The 16980-nt window shown below is 49.5% G+C and overlaps 1 protein-coding gene across 1 annotated transcript in view; it reads left to right on the top strand.

The window, feature by feature from the left end:
- Positions 1–15955, top strand: part of LOC140216207 (uncharacterized) — an 87041-nt gene extending 71086 nt beyond the window's left edge. The window contains exon 6 of the mRNA XM_072286614.1: positions 15595–15955. Within this exon, the coding sequence (XP_072142715.1) occupies positions 15595–15779 (185 nt within the window). The 3' untranslated portion in view covers positions 15780–15955. The remainder of the gene's footprint in view (positions 1–15594) is intronic.
- Positions 15956–16980: the final 1025 nt, after the last annotated feature.

The raw sequence follows: 16980 nt of genomic DNA, 5'->3' as shown, positions 1-16980 counted from the left end.
CCGGAGTTCATACGGTGGGGAACTACAGATGTTTGGCAAAGGCCTGTCGCCGAAATCAAATATGTCACTGTACAATTCATGTAGGAGACCTATGTCCGTGGCCTCTGCCGAGGTGAGCTCAGGTGCAATCATTATCGCGAGGTAATCCGTAAAGGAACCAGAGGTATGAGCTGCAAACCACTAGAAACGCTGACCAAGAACAAGCCGGCCGGAATCACTTAAGGGCACAGGCTGAATTTCAGAAGCGGTAGAACTACGTCGTTATTAGTAACTGTGTCCAGCGTATGCGGAACAGCAACGTTCCGGTTCAAAAGCACGTCGATAGCGGGGTGAAGCAGCTATTCCCCGTCAGGGACCTGTGGCTGAGCGGTGAAAGTGACGTAAGTAACTGCCTCGGGTGACAGACGCACATCGAGAAGCGAGTGCAAGTGCGGTGGGGTGGTACTCGGAGCATCGGAGAGTTGAGGCAGTCCTAACTGAACAAAGCCGGTCGCGCAGTCGATGAGAGCACAATGAGTGGATAAAATGTCCAATCCAAGGATGACACCGTGAGGGCAGTTGCCCATCACAGCAAAGAGAACAGAAGTAGGGCGGCCGGCTATAATAAAACGTGCCGTACACATTCCACTGACAGAGAATTTGCTGCAGTGGTAGGCAATGCAGCACTCCCTCCGAGGGCTGAATTTCTTAGTTTTCCGAAAGAGTACGGCCAAAAGCCGTGGGGGACGAATGGCGACGTGGCTGCGGCGAACGGGAAGATGGGCGACGTGTTTGCGGTGAGCGAGACTAGTGCCCGCGCGACGATGGTGAGCGACTGTACCACGTGTTCTTAGCAGAGTTGCCGGCACTGTTAGACTAGGTGGTGGGGGAAACATTGCCGGTATTTCCATTAAAACGGCTTAGATTTGTCGGCGTGCGAGGTGTTGAGGGCCACGAGTTGCGACAGTATCGGGAGACATGACCAATATATGAGAGGAACCGAAAAATGGTAGCATCAAGGCTACACGAACAGAAAGCTGCGGGCGTCATCGCATCCAGTTCACGTCGAACGGTTCATACCACGTCCTCTGATGGCGACGCATGCTGCTGTGCGGATTGATCTTCACACGTCGACGTTGCGGCAGTATTGGGAAGTCTGGGGAATGGTTGCAATACGCGTCGGCTTTTTGCCTGCTCGAATCGTCGGCACTCATTAATGATGGCATCAACTGTAGAACAGCTTTTGCACATGAGCAGATTAAAGGCGTCGTCAGCAATGCCCTTAAGCGCGTGCCCGAACTTTTCAGCTTCTCTCATGTCGCGATCGGCTTCAAGTCAAAGTGCCAGCACTTTCTGGATGTACGGGACATAGGACTCCGTGGAGATTGGGCACGGGAGGCCAGTTCCTGCTTTTCGGCAACTTTACGGCCGGCTGGTTTGCCAAACCACTCGGTCAACTTCTCTTTACATCGGTCCCAGCTGCTTAGCTCCTCTTCATGGTTATTGTACTACACCTTTGCCGTGTCTCGTAGGTAGTGCAACAGGTTAGCTAGCATAAGCGTAAAGTCCCATATGTTACTTCTACTCAAGCGTTCGTGCATAGCCTCCCACTCTTCAACGTCGGCGCCATCGGCCCTGCAGAAAGTTCCAGGATCCTTGTGTTGCATAACCACAACCGAAGGCCTCAGCGGCGTAGGTGGCGACGGTGACGTTGGAGGCGGCAACGACGTTGATCCCGCGTGCTCAGCGTCATTCATGGTGCGGACGGTGATGCGACGTCCGCTGCGGAGCTCCGTTTCCAGCTGTGGTACCCCACACCTCCCACCAATATGTTACGGGGATGTTGGGAATATGTAAAAGACTGTATTTACAATATATATACAGGATGAGTCAGAGTAGATAAGATGGCTGTCCACAAACAACACGCAGCAGCCAGCGTCGTGCGATCTTCTTCTTCCTCTTTCTTCTTTCATCCTTCCGTAACAATATGAATCAAGAAATTAAATGCCCCTTGAGTTGCCGGCCATCATGCTATCAATGTGGGGAAAGGTCATAAAAATATAGTAGTAGATGTTTGCTTTAAAATGCAGTACAAATCAGAAGAAATTTAAGTTGACGACAGCGCACTTTAATCGAATCCTTTGCTGGCCCTGATCCGGTGTTTATTGTTTGTTCTACGGAGTGCCATTGCGAAGAAGTTACACAATACAATGAATGGTGCCGTGAAACCAGGATTCTTGCACTACTTTTTTAACTGGCGTCAGTTATCAGCGTCCCTGGAGCCACTGAAGACGGCGTGGTCCGAGAAGGGTCTCATAGATTGAGCAAAGCACAACGAGACAACCTAAAGAATCACGGAAGCCACCTGCGACGAGATCGAGGCTTGCGTGGACAAATACAGCAAACCCAATACATAAGTATATAGGAAAAAGTAGCTCCAATACGGGGATGTCCAAGAGGCGCGTCAAAGGCGAGCTACATGGCCACTTCGGCGGCAACGGAAGCAGTTGGGCTTGTCGTCCGGAGTTCTCTACTAAGTAGCGTTGCGGAATCTGGGGGAATACAGGTCGCCAGGAGGAACGTCTCGCAGCACCGAGCTGGCGTCAGGTTGAAAGACAGAGCAGGCAGCAGGTAAACCGAGGTTGGCAAATTCTTACCGCACAACTGCCTGAATGGGAAAGAAGAAGACGCCTTTCGGAACGGCTGCGCTCACATCGGGCTACGCATGTTTGGATTTTCGGGCGGACCACCTTCTGGGACCGGCCCGAAACGATCACCACCATCTCCAAGAAGTGGTCCGGCGCCTGTGGCGACCAACTGCAGGTCAGTCGGACCATATTTCGGCGTTTTACGGCCGATTTTTCACCTTCAGAACGTGCCGAGCAGCTAACCCTAACTTCAGTTAGGAGAGCGGCGCCGGCGGGCGAGCGCGCATTTGAACATGGCGGCCTTAAGAACTCCGGCTGCGACATCGAACCCGCGACTTATTACAACGTCGCGACTTGAAGAACAGATGGATTTCACTGCATCTCAGGTGGGTGATGCAACACCGCACCACGAATGCAATAAGGCCGCCACGATCAACAACAACATGCAAAGCGTTACCATGGTCAACGAAACGACCGCAGAAGCCGGATGGGAGCGCGTTCTTTCCCTGAAGCAAAAGAAAAATCTCGCTCAGCAGCGCCGCTCCGCGCAAGAAAGCGCACTCCCATCAGGTCCGACTACCAACTCGTCCAAACCCATGGCGCATCGCGGGCACCCACGACTCAAGCGCCTTCCGCCGCTACCGAAGAGTGACCTGAAGGTGGTCATCAGACCACACCAAGGGCTACCACTCAAGAATGTTACCAGTCAGGCACTGGCAAGAGCCGTCATGGAGGTGTGCGAGGACAGAACCACTGACAACAATTTTATTCTAAGAATCAAGTCAGGTTCGAACATTGCAGTGATATCCACCCCGAATCGCGATACGGCCAAGGTCATGGAAGCCATTAAATCCTTGAACATCAACGGACGACAACACCCGGTCAACGCGTACGTTACGGCAGGAGAAGACACGACGCGGGGAGTAATCCACGGCATAGAAGCACACACCTCTTCTGACGTGCTGCGATCGAACCTACGTATTCGAACGCAGGGACTGGAGTTGATCGACGCAAGAATGATGGGCGACTCACAAAGTGCCTTGCTCACCTTCTACGGCAGCCGAGTGCCAAGGTGTGTTTATTACTTCGGGGGAGAGAAACTGCACACCCTACCGAAATGCGGTTCAATTCTGCCGTACCTGTGGCACCGTGGGACACCGCACCGACGTATGTCCACAGCCCGACGTACAGGTGTGCCGCTCGTGCGGGGTGCGGGAGCCTGCCGATGGACACACGTGCACACCCAAATGCGCCATTTGTGGGAGTGATCATCCAACGGGTGACCGCCGATGTCCCAAAAGACTAAAGCCAGTCAGGCAGGTATCAAGACCACGGCCAAAGAAACAAACGAAGACCCAGCTACGGTGGTTCGCCGCTGAAGACGAGGACTCCGAGCTGGAGTTCCTTCCGGCCATGGATCGTCGCAGCCGCTCCAGAACCCGCTCGCCGTCGCGGAGCCGATCTTGTTCCGGGCAGCCGGGCCAGAGGAGACGGTCGGCATCCCGACCCAAGGTGCCTCAGCAGCAAGATCAGACAAAAAAGAAGGAGGCCCCAAGAAGCAAGTCACCAGGGATCCTACTGGCATGCAGCACCCCACAAAATAATCAGGTGAGCTGGGCGCAAGTCGCATCTCCCACTGCCAATGCTAAGAATACACCTACACCAATTACACAAAACCCAGAGTACAAGAAAATAGTAGAAGAAAACAAAATGCTTCGAAACAGTTTAGCCGAGCTACGAGCCGAGTTTGAAGCTTTTAAGCGCACGGCAAACAACAGCACATCACAGCAACCCACACAAATTGCGGACCACACTTCCAAATCACCACCACAAACATCACTGCAACAAAGTACCGCCTCCAGCACTCATTCGTTAACGCTGCAACAGTTAGCACAAAACATGCAACTAATGTTCGCAGAGCTACACAAACTCAAACGAATGGTAGAGGATGTGCAAACAAAAGCCGCAGCCGTCCCCCGAAAGAGGGTCAGTCAAAGTCCGGGAGCTCCTACCAGGACACCGAAAGCTATAGAGCACACTGATAGCGACAGTAATATCCATGGATAATATGGCAAACAACACAAAGACCGGACACATTGAAATCTGGCAATGGAATTGCTGCACGCTACGCACTAAATTGGCTAATTTCACGCACTACATAGAATCGGCGCCAATCCCTCCCGACGTTATCGGTATTCAGGAAATAGGGAAACAAAATCAAAAACTCAAAGGCTACGAGCTTTATGCTCACCCTGACTACCCTCAAGTAGCCACCTTTGCCAAGAAGGATGTTGCGATTAGCGTAAATTATTTTTTCCGGGAACCTATTCAGCACCAGATAATCACGATTTGGCCGCAGAAAAGGGGCAACGCTAAAACAATTATTGTCAACGTTTATAGTTCTCCCAGAGAAAAACAGGCGGATTTTGAAAACGTGGTGGCCACCGCGGTGCGACTCGCTGAAGGTAGGGACAAATTAATATTGTTAGGCGACTTTAACGCTCAACACTCAAACTGGGGCTACAGTAGAGTCAATCCCAAGGGCATATTGTTAGCAGACGTTGTAGAGCGCTACGGACTTTTCCAGCTAACTCAACCGGATCTCCCAACGCGAATCGGGAATAGCGTGTCCCAGGACACTTCCCCCGACCTCACGTTCACCAACAACGAAAGTCAGACGCGATGGACGAACCTAGGTGAAAACCTAGGAAGTGATCACTATATCTTAAGCATATCGGTTAATGCAGCCAGGATTCGAAGAGCTATTGGCAAGGCAAGGCTATCCGACTGGACCAAATTTCGTGAAAAACAGAAAACAATCGGCAGCATAGCAGACGTAGGAGAATGGGCCGAGCAGATCCGAGTTATTCACTCTAGGGTCACCAAAACAATTGAAACGACAACGGAGGCTCCAGCCGTGGATCGTCACCTGTTGCATCTCTGGGAAGCCCGGAGAGGCCTCACAAAAAGGTGGAAAAGGCAGAAGCTTAATCGTAAACTCAGGATACGGATAGCTCAGCTAGCGCAGGAAGCTAACGAATACGCACAAAAGTTAAGCGACAGCAATTGGCGTCAGTTCAGCGACTCGCTTCGGGGCACGTTGACTACAAAGAAAACATGGCGCATTCTTCGAAGTATGATTGACCCGGGAGGAACAAAAACAGTCGCGAATCGCACACTTAAGCTGCTTGAAAACGAGCGGGAAGCTGACATGATAGACAAAATTAAAGAGATATACGTAGGAACTGTACCGACAGGGCAATCCACCAAACCCGTTTACGAAGGTCAGGACCAACCGGAACTGGGCGCCCCCATAACCTTTGAAGAGGTTTACGCAGCGGCACACTCCTTCAAGAAAAACACGACCCCAGGGGTAGATCAGGTCACGAACGCAATGATTCGCAATCTAAGTGACGACACGCTAAAGAGCTTGACCAAATTCTTTAACGACACGGTCTGGACAGAGGACGGCGTCCTTCCAAAAGAATGGAAGGAAGCAAAAATTATTCTTATTCCAAAACCAGGTAAGCCTCGTAACATCAACAACCTTCGACCCATCTCCCTAACGTCGTGCGCGGGGAAACTCTTTGAAAAGGTTGTGCAGGTCCGGCTCTCGAACCACATAGAGCTAAACAACATGTTCCCCTCCAACATGTTCGGTTTCCGACCCCACGTGTCAGCGCAGGACATTTTTCTACTACTAAAGCACGAGGTCCTGCACCCCAACAGAGGGTTGGAAGATAAATTTGTACTGGCATTGGACATCAAAAAGGCCTTCGACAGCATCTCCCACCACGCTATTCTGGAGGGACTGGAAGCGGTGAACTGCGGATCGCGAATTTATAACTACGTGCGCTCGTTCCTCAGCCACCGCACGGCCACAATCGGATTAGGCTCCACTAGGTCCGACACCTTCAACTGTCCCGACAGAGGTACCCCTCAGGGAGCTATACTCTCTCCACTGCTATTCAATGTAGGGATGAGAAAGCTAGCCCTGGAGCTAGATAAACACCCGAATCTCGGTTGTGCGATATATGCCGATGATATCACGTTCTGGGCTCACCAGGGGTCCTACGGGGACAAGCAAGAAACCCTTCAAAAGGCCATAGACGCAGTCGTGGAATACGCGAGGGCGGCTGACATGGCATGCGCATCCGAAAAATCGGAATTCATTCGGGTGCGTGCGAAGTACGCAAGAAAGAAGGACTGGGTGCCGCTCACTCTGACTCTCGACGGGGTGCCAATTCGTGAAGTGGAGACACTCGGAATATTGGGGATGTGGATACAGCAGAATGCTGGAACATCTCGCACCCTACAAAAACTAAAGGCGGTCACAGGAAACGTGGCCAGAATGATAAGGAGAGTGGCAAGAAGCAGAGACTGCCTAACTGAGGGAGAGACCATCAGCCTGGTTCACGCATTCGTAATTAGCCGACTCACATACGCCCTTCCGTATCAGGCCTTGACAAACCAAGAGATTAAACAAGCAAACGCAATAATAAGAAAAGCCTTCAAACCCGCCCTTGGTCTTCCCGAATGCACTAGCACAGAGAGATTCGAGGGACTGGGCCTGCACAATACTTTTGACGAGTACGCAGTCGCGACGTTATATGCCCAGAAAGAAAGACTTTGTTCTTCAACTCAGGGCAGAGAAGTATTGGGGAGGTTAGGCTTTCCCCTGAGACCACAGTATTGCGGAGAGGAAACGGCACAGATAGACCGCAATGTTCGATCGCATATCGCGGTGGCCCCAATTCCCAAAAACATGCACCCCAAGTACCATCCCGGACGACGCAGAGCAAGGGCAAAGACCCTTCACAAACGTTTCGGCATGGGACAGGGGGTGTATTATACGGATGCCAGTCGAGCCAGCTCAGACACTTTCAGCATAGTCTCTACATGCAACAACAACATAACAACGGCATCCTTCAAAACCTCCTCGGCATGCGTGGCAGAGGCTGCAGCCATCGCCTTGGCCATTCAGGACGCCGAGCGCCAAACCAATTCGGCTGTCATATTATCCGACTCACAAGTGGCTTGCCGCCTGTTTTTACAAGGAACGGCACCCAAATCAATAATCAAAATTTTAGGCACTCAACTAGAGGGGCACCACACTATCGTCTGGTGTCCGGCACACGAGCGACTGGCAGGAAACGCTAGGGCAGACCGTATTGCTCGAGGTTTGAGCGTCCGAGCAACGGCATGGCCTAGCGACGTCCTTCCACCGAATTCTCGTGACATCCTCCTACAGCAAAGGCAGGAGCGGAGACGTTTTGGACATCCTCACTCCGATTTAAACAGCGAACAGGAGAGGGACTGGCGTCGTATTCAGACGAATACATACCCCAACCTGCACCACCTACACAGAATACACCCCACGAGGTTCACTGACGAGTGCCCGTGGTGCACAGACACACCCACACTAAAACACATCACTTGGGAGTGCCCCAGGAAGCCTCCGCACATACAGTCCCATATTACACCAACATCCACTAATGAGGAATAGGCAGTGGGAGGCATGGCTTGCGGACGAGGGTCGGGAGAGCCAGTTGGCTCTTCTGGACCAAGCCCAGCGAGCCGCTCGTGCCAGTGGGGCCCTGGAATAGGGGCTCCAACCATCGTGCCTTATTTTATTTAGATTGAATAAAGTTTTACTCTCTCTCTCTCTCACTGCCTGAATGAGGGAGATCGACGGTGCTGCTTGGTCCGTGTAGTCAAGCTGGCGTGGATGGAGTGGAACTTGACTTGCAGCTTCGAGTTCGCGGCGGACTATACGCGTCACGTTCTCATTGAAAGGGGGGGGGGGGGGGGTTCTGTCGTCGTAATGGGGGCCTCCCCATTACGACGACAGAAGCGAAGTGAAATTGAAAGCTGGAATGTTGAGCGTCAACGGAGCCAGCTGTGAACGACAACGACGCTCCAGCAGTGGCGTAGTTAGGTCGTCTAGCACCCGGGGCCCATAGGTCTTCTGTCATCCCCCCCCCCGCCGAGTGTAGCTGGCGGAAAGAGGGGTGTCTTCAGACGTATATGACACCACCACCCCCCACAGGCCCCTTGCACCCGGGGCCCACGGCCCCCCGGATCCCCTCGTTGCTACGCCACTGCGCTCGAGCCATTGCTGATGATGATAGTGTCTTCCACAACGGAGCCAGCTGTGGAAGAACACGACGACGACGAATACGCGAGTTGCACTAGCGCATTTGCGCGGTTGGCATGGAGACTTCTTTATAAGTCCTTTTTGAAAAAGTTCTACAACACATTTTCTCAAAAATGTATGTTCTTACCCTTGTGTCTGGGACCCCTTTGGGTCCCACGTATAACAAGGATACTTCAAGGGCGCGTTACAGGTCGCCGAACCCACACGGGTATGTGCCTTTGAGCTTGGACCCTTTCTGCCCTATTGCCAGGATTGGCACACATGCTGATTTGCCTTTTTCAGCATCTCGGGGGGGGGAGGGAGGGAGGGCACACATTTTTATTGCGAAAGCAATACTGCTCGAGGTTTCCGCTCTTGGCCGTCGTCCCGGAGAATCCACCATTGACCTTTAGGGTGACCTATGTGTGGCGTCATACCAGTTTGGAAAAGCGGGGCCCCAACTCGGCTCGTCGCGATCGTCCCAGCGAATCCTCCATGCTGCATCTGCGCGCCGCTGCCGCGAGGGGCGCTCGCTGTACGTGACGTCATGCCAGCTGTGGAAAAAGCGCCCCCCCCCCCCCCCCCAACTCGGCTCGTCGCGATCGTCCCAGCGAATCCTCCACGCGCCGCTGCCGTGGGGGAGGCGCTCGCTCTACGTGACGTCATGCCAGCTGTGGAAAAGCGTCCCCCCAACTCGGCTCGTCGCAGTCGTCCCAGCGAATCCTCCACGGTATGTCGGATGATGTGTATAAGGTGAAGCTGCAACGATGTGCTGCAGCTAAGAAGCGGCGGCGTGCGGAAGAAACGGATGAAGAGCGGGAACAACGTTTAGCTAAACGGCGTGCATATTATGCAGCCAGGCGAATGCGTTCAACATCTCTTGATCTGGGTGCATCTACAAGTATCATGCATGCTCTCAATGCTGACGCGACTTTGGCGACACCTGATCGTTCGACAGCAAGCCTTATGGATGCTTTAAATGGCGACGAGACTGCATCTACACGTTCGATGAGCAGTATGGAACTCTACAACCTGAACAGAAGATTGCTTTCGCAATCCACTTGGCTTAGCCAAGCTAAGCCTCTGCCAATTTTTTTCCCATATCCTAGCCATTGACAGCGAAGCATCGATCGCGATAGCAAATTAGTAGAAAGCTATACGAAGTAATGACAGCAGTTTTATCGGCCGTGTAACCTTAGAAACATTCGCTTAGTAACTGAATTAACGAGCATGGAGTCAGCACAAACAAGCCAACATTCACACATCAAACTCGATGAGATCGGACACTTGCTGTCAAAGTGCAGGTGTGAGCAAGCGCGGCAGAAGCAGCGAACGAAGTGACCTTCGTGCCGTCTATTGATTTAACGTAAGATCGGCCAGGACAGAGCGCGCACAAAGGTATCAGCCGTCTGCAGATCCCTTTCAAGATACCACGCATGCGAGCGAGCGCAGCCGTGTAAAGTACGCACTTGTTGGCGGAATCGAAGTCTGCCCCCCTCCCTCCCGCGCTTCCTCCCCGCTTTCCTCCATATACGGCGCTAGAGATTGAGCCGCGATCGTCAATTACCCTTGCGCCCGGTCGCGAAATGCGCAGTTACTGCCGGAGCTCAAAGCTGCCCCCTTCCATCCAACCACGGCGTTTCGCGCGACAGAAGACGACGCCTTCGCTCTGCGCTTTCTTTCTTCGCGTGCGCCACACTAATCCGCGATCGTCGACTTCCATCCCGTGCTTCCACTCGCACATACAGCATACGACGCGCGGCGTCGGTGTTATCGCCCTTGGACTTTATACGGAACATCACGACGACGGCAAAAGAAATACGCCTGGAGTGTCCATATAATTCCTATCTCAATAATGCAAGGATCAGCAGCAACGTGAGCAATATAACAGATGTATCGAGTAAAAAATAACAGCAAGCGTAAAAGAATAGAAAACATATTCACGCATGAAACCGAAACACGAAGAAATTGAGGAATGAATACTGCATATAAATACAAAAATGTAGTAGAACTAAGGAAGCACAAATACCAAAAATTTTTGAAATAATCTTTTACGAAATCGGGAAAGAACGAAATCAAGAACAGAACCAAGAAAGAAAAAACGCATGCTAAAACAAAGGGAAGCTCCGCAAGTTTTTCGAAGCGAGATCCGGATTTCTTAGAACACATGCCTGTAGTTATAAATCTAAGTACACCAAGTAAGTAGCTTGTGCGCGCTGCGGTAAAGCTAGGGAAACGATGGAGCCCAGTTGTCAGTTTACGCTTAGCTGGTCTCCCAAGCCCTTGCGTTAGTGGTAGCAGGGGGAAGGTAAGTATGCCCACAAACGACAATAGTCAAAGGCGATTGCTGGTTTTCTGGCAGAAATGTAGGGAAATCACGAACGACGGAGGCATACAAAGACAAAGTTTCGAATTGGAGTTGAATTGCGTAATGTTTAATGGTGGGAATTATTTGTGTGTTATATAAAAGGAGATAGGTAGTACATTGTACATTGTACCAGTACATTGGGCAAAACAAGAACTGGACCTTGATGGCGCAACGAACCGCCCTGTTTCAAAGGGGACGCTGAGAGCATCGATCCATCCTTCCAGCCCACCTGGCTATGCCGAAAGGCTCTCGACAGGCGATTGTTCTGCTTGTTTAGCGTGAGAAAACACGGCAAGGGAATGTATTTTAGTCTTAAATTATGCGCGCGAATTAAAGGCGACCTTTTCACAACATAGTTATCTGCATAATAGTCAATCGTAGGGTGTTGTTGGAAATCGTGCATTTATCACGCTTGGCCGTCAAGCCGAGCTTGTGGCCGCGTCCTGACCGCATTAGCAAATCGATGCGTGCACTACTCGTATCGCGTTCACGTATTATTCTCTCCCGCGACAGAACACCTACATGATAAGGGGATTTATTTAGAAAACCAGCTCTGTCACAACGGAACAACGGTCTCGGCGCCAACAGCTCACGGTCTGTCCTCGCGCCCTACATTGATGATAGTGCCCCACTACTGCTTGTTCCCTGTTCATCATGTTCATTACAATAAACCCGGCGGTGAAGGGGTGCCATCTTAGGGACTCAAGGCGAAGATAGGATGAGAGGGTCGAGATGCGGTTTGAGTCTGCTGACGTGGACCGTGTCGTGACGAAGAGGACGCTTGTCCGACGATAGGTTGACCGTCTCCATGACATAAGTGCAGGAGGCCGGCACTCGACGACGCGGTATCGCCCGTGACACATAGCAGCAAACTAGGGAGTGAGGCCAGCAGCGTTAAACTTTACTCTGAGCCAGACGAAGGTTCCAACGAAAGAACACTGTACATGCTGATCGTTGTCGCGGAGATCTTTCTAGAAGGCTATCCTTTTGGACGTGAACGTGCAGGCCAGCTGACGACACTGTTCTGCATCCTAAGTTAGTGAGAGTAAATAGGGAATATGCACCACTCATGCGTACGCTGGGAGACCTACTTTCACTACCTAATACAAACGCGCTAAAAGTGTAAAATTAGTTTGAGTCTACCGCAGCTGCTTGCAATTGTGCCGCATTGCGATGCCCACGTATTAATGCCGCACTTGCGACATTATATCAATCTAGTGCAGACGACAGGTATACCATGAATTGAAATTTTCTGGTAGTTTAATGTTGTACAGTATGCGTGCTTTTCAGCAGCGTGCTCGGAAAATATACTTTTTACTTCGTTTATCATCATGAACAACAAACAACATCATCATCTTGGCGTCTTGCACGCTACTAATTCGGCTTTAGGTTGTGATGTGTCATTATCTGATAAACAATAAAAAGTATAATTCTGGGGTTTTACGTGCTAGAACTACGATTTGAATATGAGACACGGCGTTGTCAGAGACTCCAGATTAATTTTGGCTACCTACGGTTCATTAACGTTCACCCAAGGCAAGCTGACCCTCCTTATACCTGTATCGAGAGTAGACGCTGCAAGAGAGCTTCGTAGTCTCGCTCGTAGCATCACGTTCAGTTACTGGAGTACACTACAGAACTCTAACTGTCGTTTATACAGCCTCGACCCATGACTGAAACTTAAATTACCAGCAAACATTCCATTATGTGACGCAACGCTGCTGTGTCGGCAGTGGGTAGGAGTAGCATTCACTAACTCCTACAACCATCGTATTTGAACGGCGGACTGACCGATGTGCGCTAAGTGCAAGTATGAAGAGACGATCAGTCATCTTCTGGGTCAACCAAGTGTGATAACCAACGTCAGACTCTCCAGTGTGCCTTGAATAGACTGGACTATAGGTCATTCCCAGTAGCAAAGATCTTGGAAGCCTGGCCTAGCTCTTCATTAGCCCAGAAAGCCATTCGAGCGCTTCTACCTGAAGGCAACTGACTTGAGTGCCCGACTGTAGACATCCTGCACCTAACTTAGTGAATGTGAAAGTGCTATATATACTCATGTTTTCTCTCTCTCTATTTTACTCCCCTCTCCCCTCCCCACGTGTAGGGTAGCAAACTGGACTGTCTGGTTAGCCTCCTTGCCTTTCCTTCCTCCCTTCTCTCTCTCTCAAGACAAAGCACACATGCGTTTTACATTTCAACCCTATCGAAATGCGGTCGCTGCAGCCGTAATTCGATGCCGCACCCTCAGGCTTAGTTGCGGCACGCCATAGCCACTACACCACCCCGGCGGGTGTTTTTTATTATCCGCAGGAATAAGAGAATTCCTGCATTGTTGATACTGGGTGTGCTTCAGGATCTTTCCGTACAAATAATGTTACAAATTAAACAATTACGCAATCAGTAGTACTGCTTGCTTATATAGGCAAATTCATTTTCACATTCGGCATCGCTTTCTGCCATATTGTCATCAATGTCTGTCTCATGTACACAAGCTGCAGTAGGCAGCATTGTGAATGCTGTCCTTTCCCAAACACCATTATTAGCTCCGTACCTGGTGCGACGTCTCCCTCGTTACTGCAAGACACGTTGCTGCCATATGAAACAGAGTCCGCTAAGGTGGTCGATGAGACAGCAGTGTCGCTGCCCGCGGCTCGGGTAGCCGACGATGTTTCCTCGCCGCCAAGCGCAATAGCTCGACGGCTCGCCATCGCTGACGCGGCAACAATTACTTAAGGGAGAGGTATGCGGCTTCCTGGCGGTTTTAATTTTTTTTCAGTGTGGTTGAACTCTTTGCGGCCGCTTGAAAAAATTTTGGGGGGGATCACGTTTTCCGCCAAGGGAGCCCTCAGTGATGCAGTTACAAAAACGTGTCCTTTCTATAACAGTTCCCACGATCTTATGAGAAATTGCACTTCAAGCTCTTTTCCCAAACAAAATTTGTTCTTTACGAGGTACGGCGATGTGCATCGATGTTCTTTACGATGTGCATCTTCAGAATTTCAACAACAATAAAAATGTCAGGTGATTCCTTTATTTAGTTGTAGGTCAGGTACTACGAATGCGCAGTTTCTTAACAAGTACACTTCACAGAATATGCACTTCATCTTATTCAAAAATAATGCTTACAAATTTTTTTTAAACTCGGTGCACGATAGTTGGGACAACCTGTATCATTTCTCTGGCAACAGGTGTGGAAATCTTTCCGTTACACGTTTCGCGACTGATATAGATCGACCTTGTGTCTCATGCATCGAATCCGCATATCACTCTGACAAGGTTTCTTCGACATCGTAAAATATTAAATTCTTACGGTAAGATATGTCTTTGTCACCTGGAGTTCCTCAACGTATTGAGGAACTCCAGGTGGCCAAAATTTTTCTAGCGTCTCCCAGTACGGCTAGCCTCATAATGACATTGGGGTTTCGGCGTGAAAACCCCAGAATTTAATAAATTCTTTAGTAGGGAAGAGCACACGTGGGCACGAAAATAGCCAAATGGAACTGTTGCTAGTTTTATTATTATAATTTTTTTGCCGTGTAAGGGTCAATAGTCAGTAACGTGGGCACTAAAATAAAGCAACAGATTGAGTTAGCCATATGTGCGGGATATCTATCTCCAATCGGATCCCGGCCACCTCGGCCGCATTTTGATGGGGGCGAAATGCGAAAACACCCGTGGGTACTCATATGGACGCAACCGACGACACAGTAGTTACGCTAGACAATGCACGTCGCATGGTCTAGGCAAGCCATTCAGCGTTACCATCTTCTTGATATTCGGCGAGGTACTCGTTCGGTCGTGGCGGTGGTGGCTCGTAGACGAGAGTGTAGATTCGCGCATGTGAATTCTTGTTCCCGAAAAGAATTAATCATTGCATAGACTTCGTCAAATATAGCCGTAGATAGTGTTAGCCATCTGGGTCGGACAGCGGTATCCGACCCAGATAGCGGACGCTCGTCTTCATAGTATATGAGAAGTTGGCAGACTCGCTTTTCGCCCGGAACAATACATTCGGATGGGAACAAAATGTTATCAACATCTTATTCTGTAATTTCATGATCGTTAAACTACATATGATATGCAATATTTAGAAGTAGGCGATATAAGTAAGCGATAAAAGTAGCACCTGAACCTCAACTCGCTACGTTACGCATCACTTTAGCATTACTACAACTAATATAGCTCCCTGGGGCAGTTAGGCTGCTTCGTTATAAAATGTAATGCGCACCTTTATCAGCGCATAAACTCTTGTTGAGAAGAAAGCTATTGGGTTTGTCGACGTAGATTTTTTAGGTACCTTGAGTCTTTAACATGTAATTTATGGCCTCCAAATACTAAGGCTAAATGTGTATACCAATGACAAGCTTTAAAGCTTCTCAAGAATTATTCTACGAAGTGCAGTACAATGCGCAGTTCATTTGAGTCTTTTTCTTAGAGTGCCGTTGTATTGTTCCTTCTAGCTGTTGTGAGAAGCTGCGAGCTGTGGGTCAACGACGGATATTTCCAGGGGAACGACACGTGCCCTACTGCGTCTTGTGGCGGCCTATTTACTAAGTACTGTCCTGGCTCATCTCTAGATGTGTACAACGTGACTCAATGCGGCCTCTTAAATCAAACGGGTCAAACAAGTAAAGCTGCTCCTTGATTAGGTGTCAAAGAAAAAAAACACTGCGAAAGAAGGAGTGCCTATTAAAATTATGGAACTTTTCATTAAGCCGAGCCGGTATCCTTCCTATAACTAAAGGCTGTTACAAAAGGTGTTGCGCGTTTCTTTTCGTTTTTGTTTACTTTTTCAATAAAAATTTTTCCTTTATTACTTTACTTTCATTTTTCTTCTTGAATTGACGCATAAAAGCGGCCTCTTTCTGTAGAAGCGATGCAATTATCGCTACACTGGCGGCTTCCTGACGCACCGCGATTCAGAGAGCAGCTACACCTCAAACAACTTCTTCGTCGTAGTGTACCAGTAGACGTAGTAGAGAGTTGTTTATATATGAATGAATAAGTAAATAAATACGGATGTCCAAAATAAATATACAGATAAGGAAGGACAGATAATGCTGACCGCACCATAACAGCCAAGTGCACTCTGATGACGCTCATACCCAGGGATTAGGGAAATTTCCTTCAGTTGCCTTCCTTCACCGCCACGTGGCGTATCCACCATAAATTATTGGAAATTCCCGCGATAACGTATGCCATGTCGCAGAACTAAACAAAACACAACAAAAAGAAGCACACCCTGAGACTGACACTTCACCTCGGTACTTCGAAACCAGCGCGCCTATGTATAAGCGTTATCTCGAAGACGGCCAGCTACTTGCTCTACTGGCAGTGAATCGAACACCTGGCCAGACAGCTTGTCGGCATTACGGAGAGATGTCTTGACCGAGATAACGGCTCCTGTGAAGCTTCGGTTGAATATTTTTTTTTTCATCAGCGGTTCTTTTTCTCTTCTTTTTTTTTTTTGTTATTTCTACACCACGGTGGCCACAGGCTTGCATATGCGTCAGCGTTAGGTTTCATGGGTTTTCTAGAGAATCGGCATGATGCATCGTTTAAGGGGAAGCTGCTTTAGCTGGGGCATATCTCCGATGCCGGATACACAGATACTTGCAAAGCGGAGGAATGCTTTTATGAAAAAAATGCTGAACTGATCTGAATGAAATTTCTTGCATTTGAAAGAGAAAGTTAAATTACAGCGACTGCAACAAACAGTATTTTGATTTAGGCCATGGAATTTTTTACGAGAATTACAGAAAATTGGTAACAATGGAAAAAAGAAATAGAAGCATGAAGTTTACAAATTCAGGGCCATGGAAAACAAATAGCGCCTTTCTATAAGC

Source organism: Dermacentor andersoni, chromosome 2 (genome assembly GCF_023375885.2).
Source record: "Dermacentor andersoni chromosome 2, qqDerAnde1_hic_scaffold, whole genome shotgun sequence".
NCBI lineage: Eukaryota > Metazoa > Arthropoda > Arachnida > Ixodida > Ixodidae > Dermacentor > Dermacentor andersoni.
Note: the sequence above shows the minus strand (reverse complement) of the source record. Positions and strands in the feature narration are given on the sequence as shown.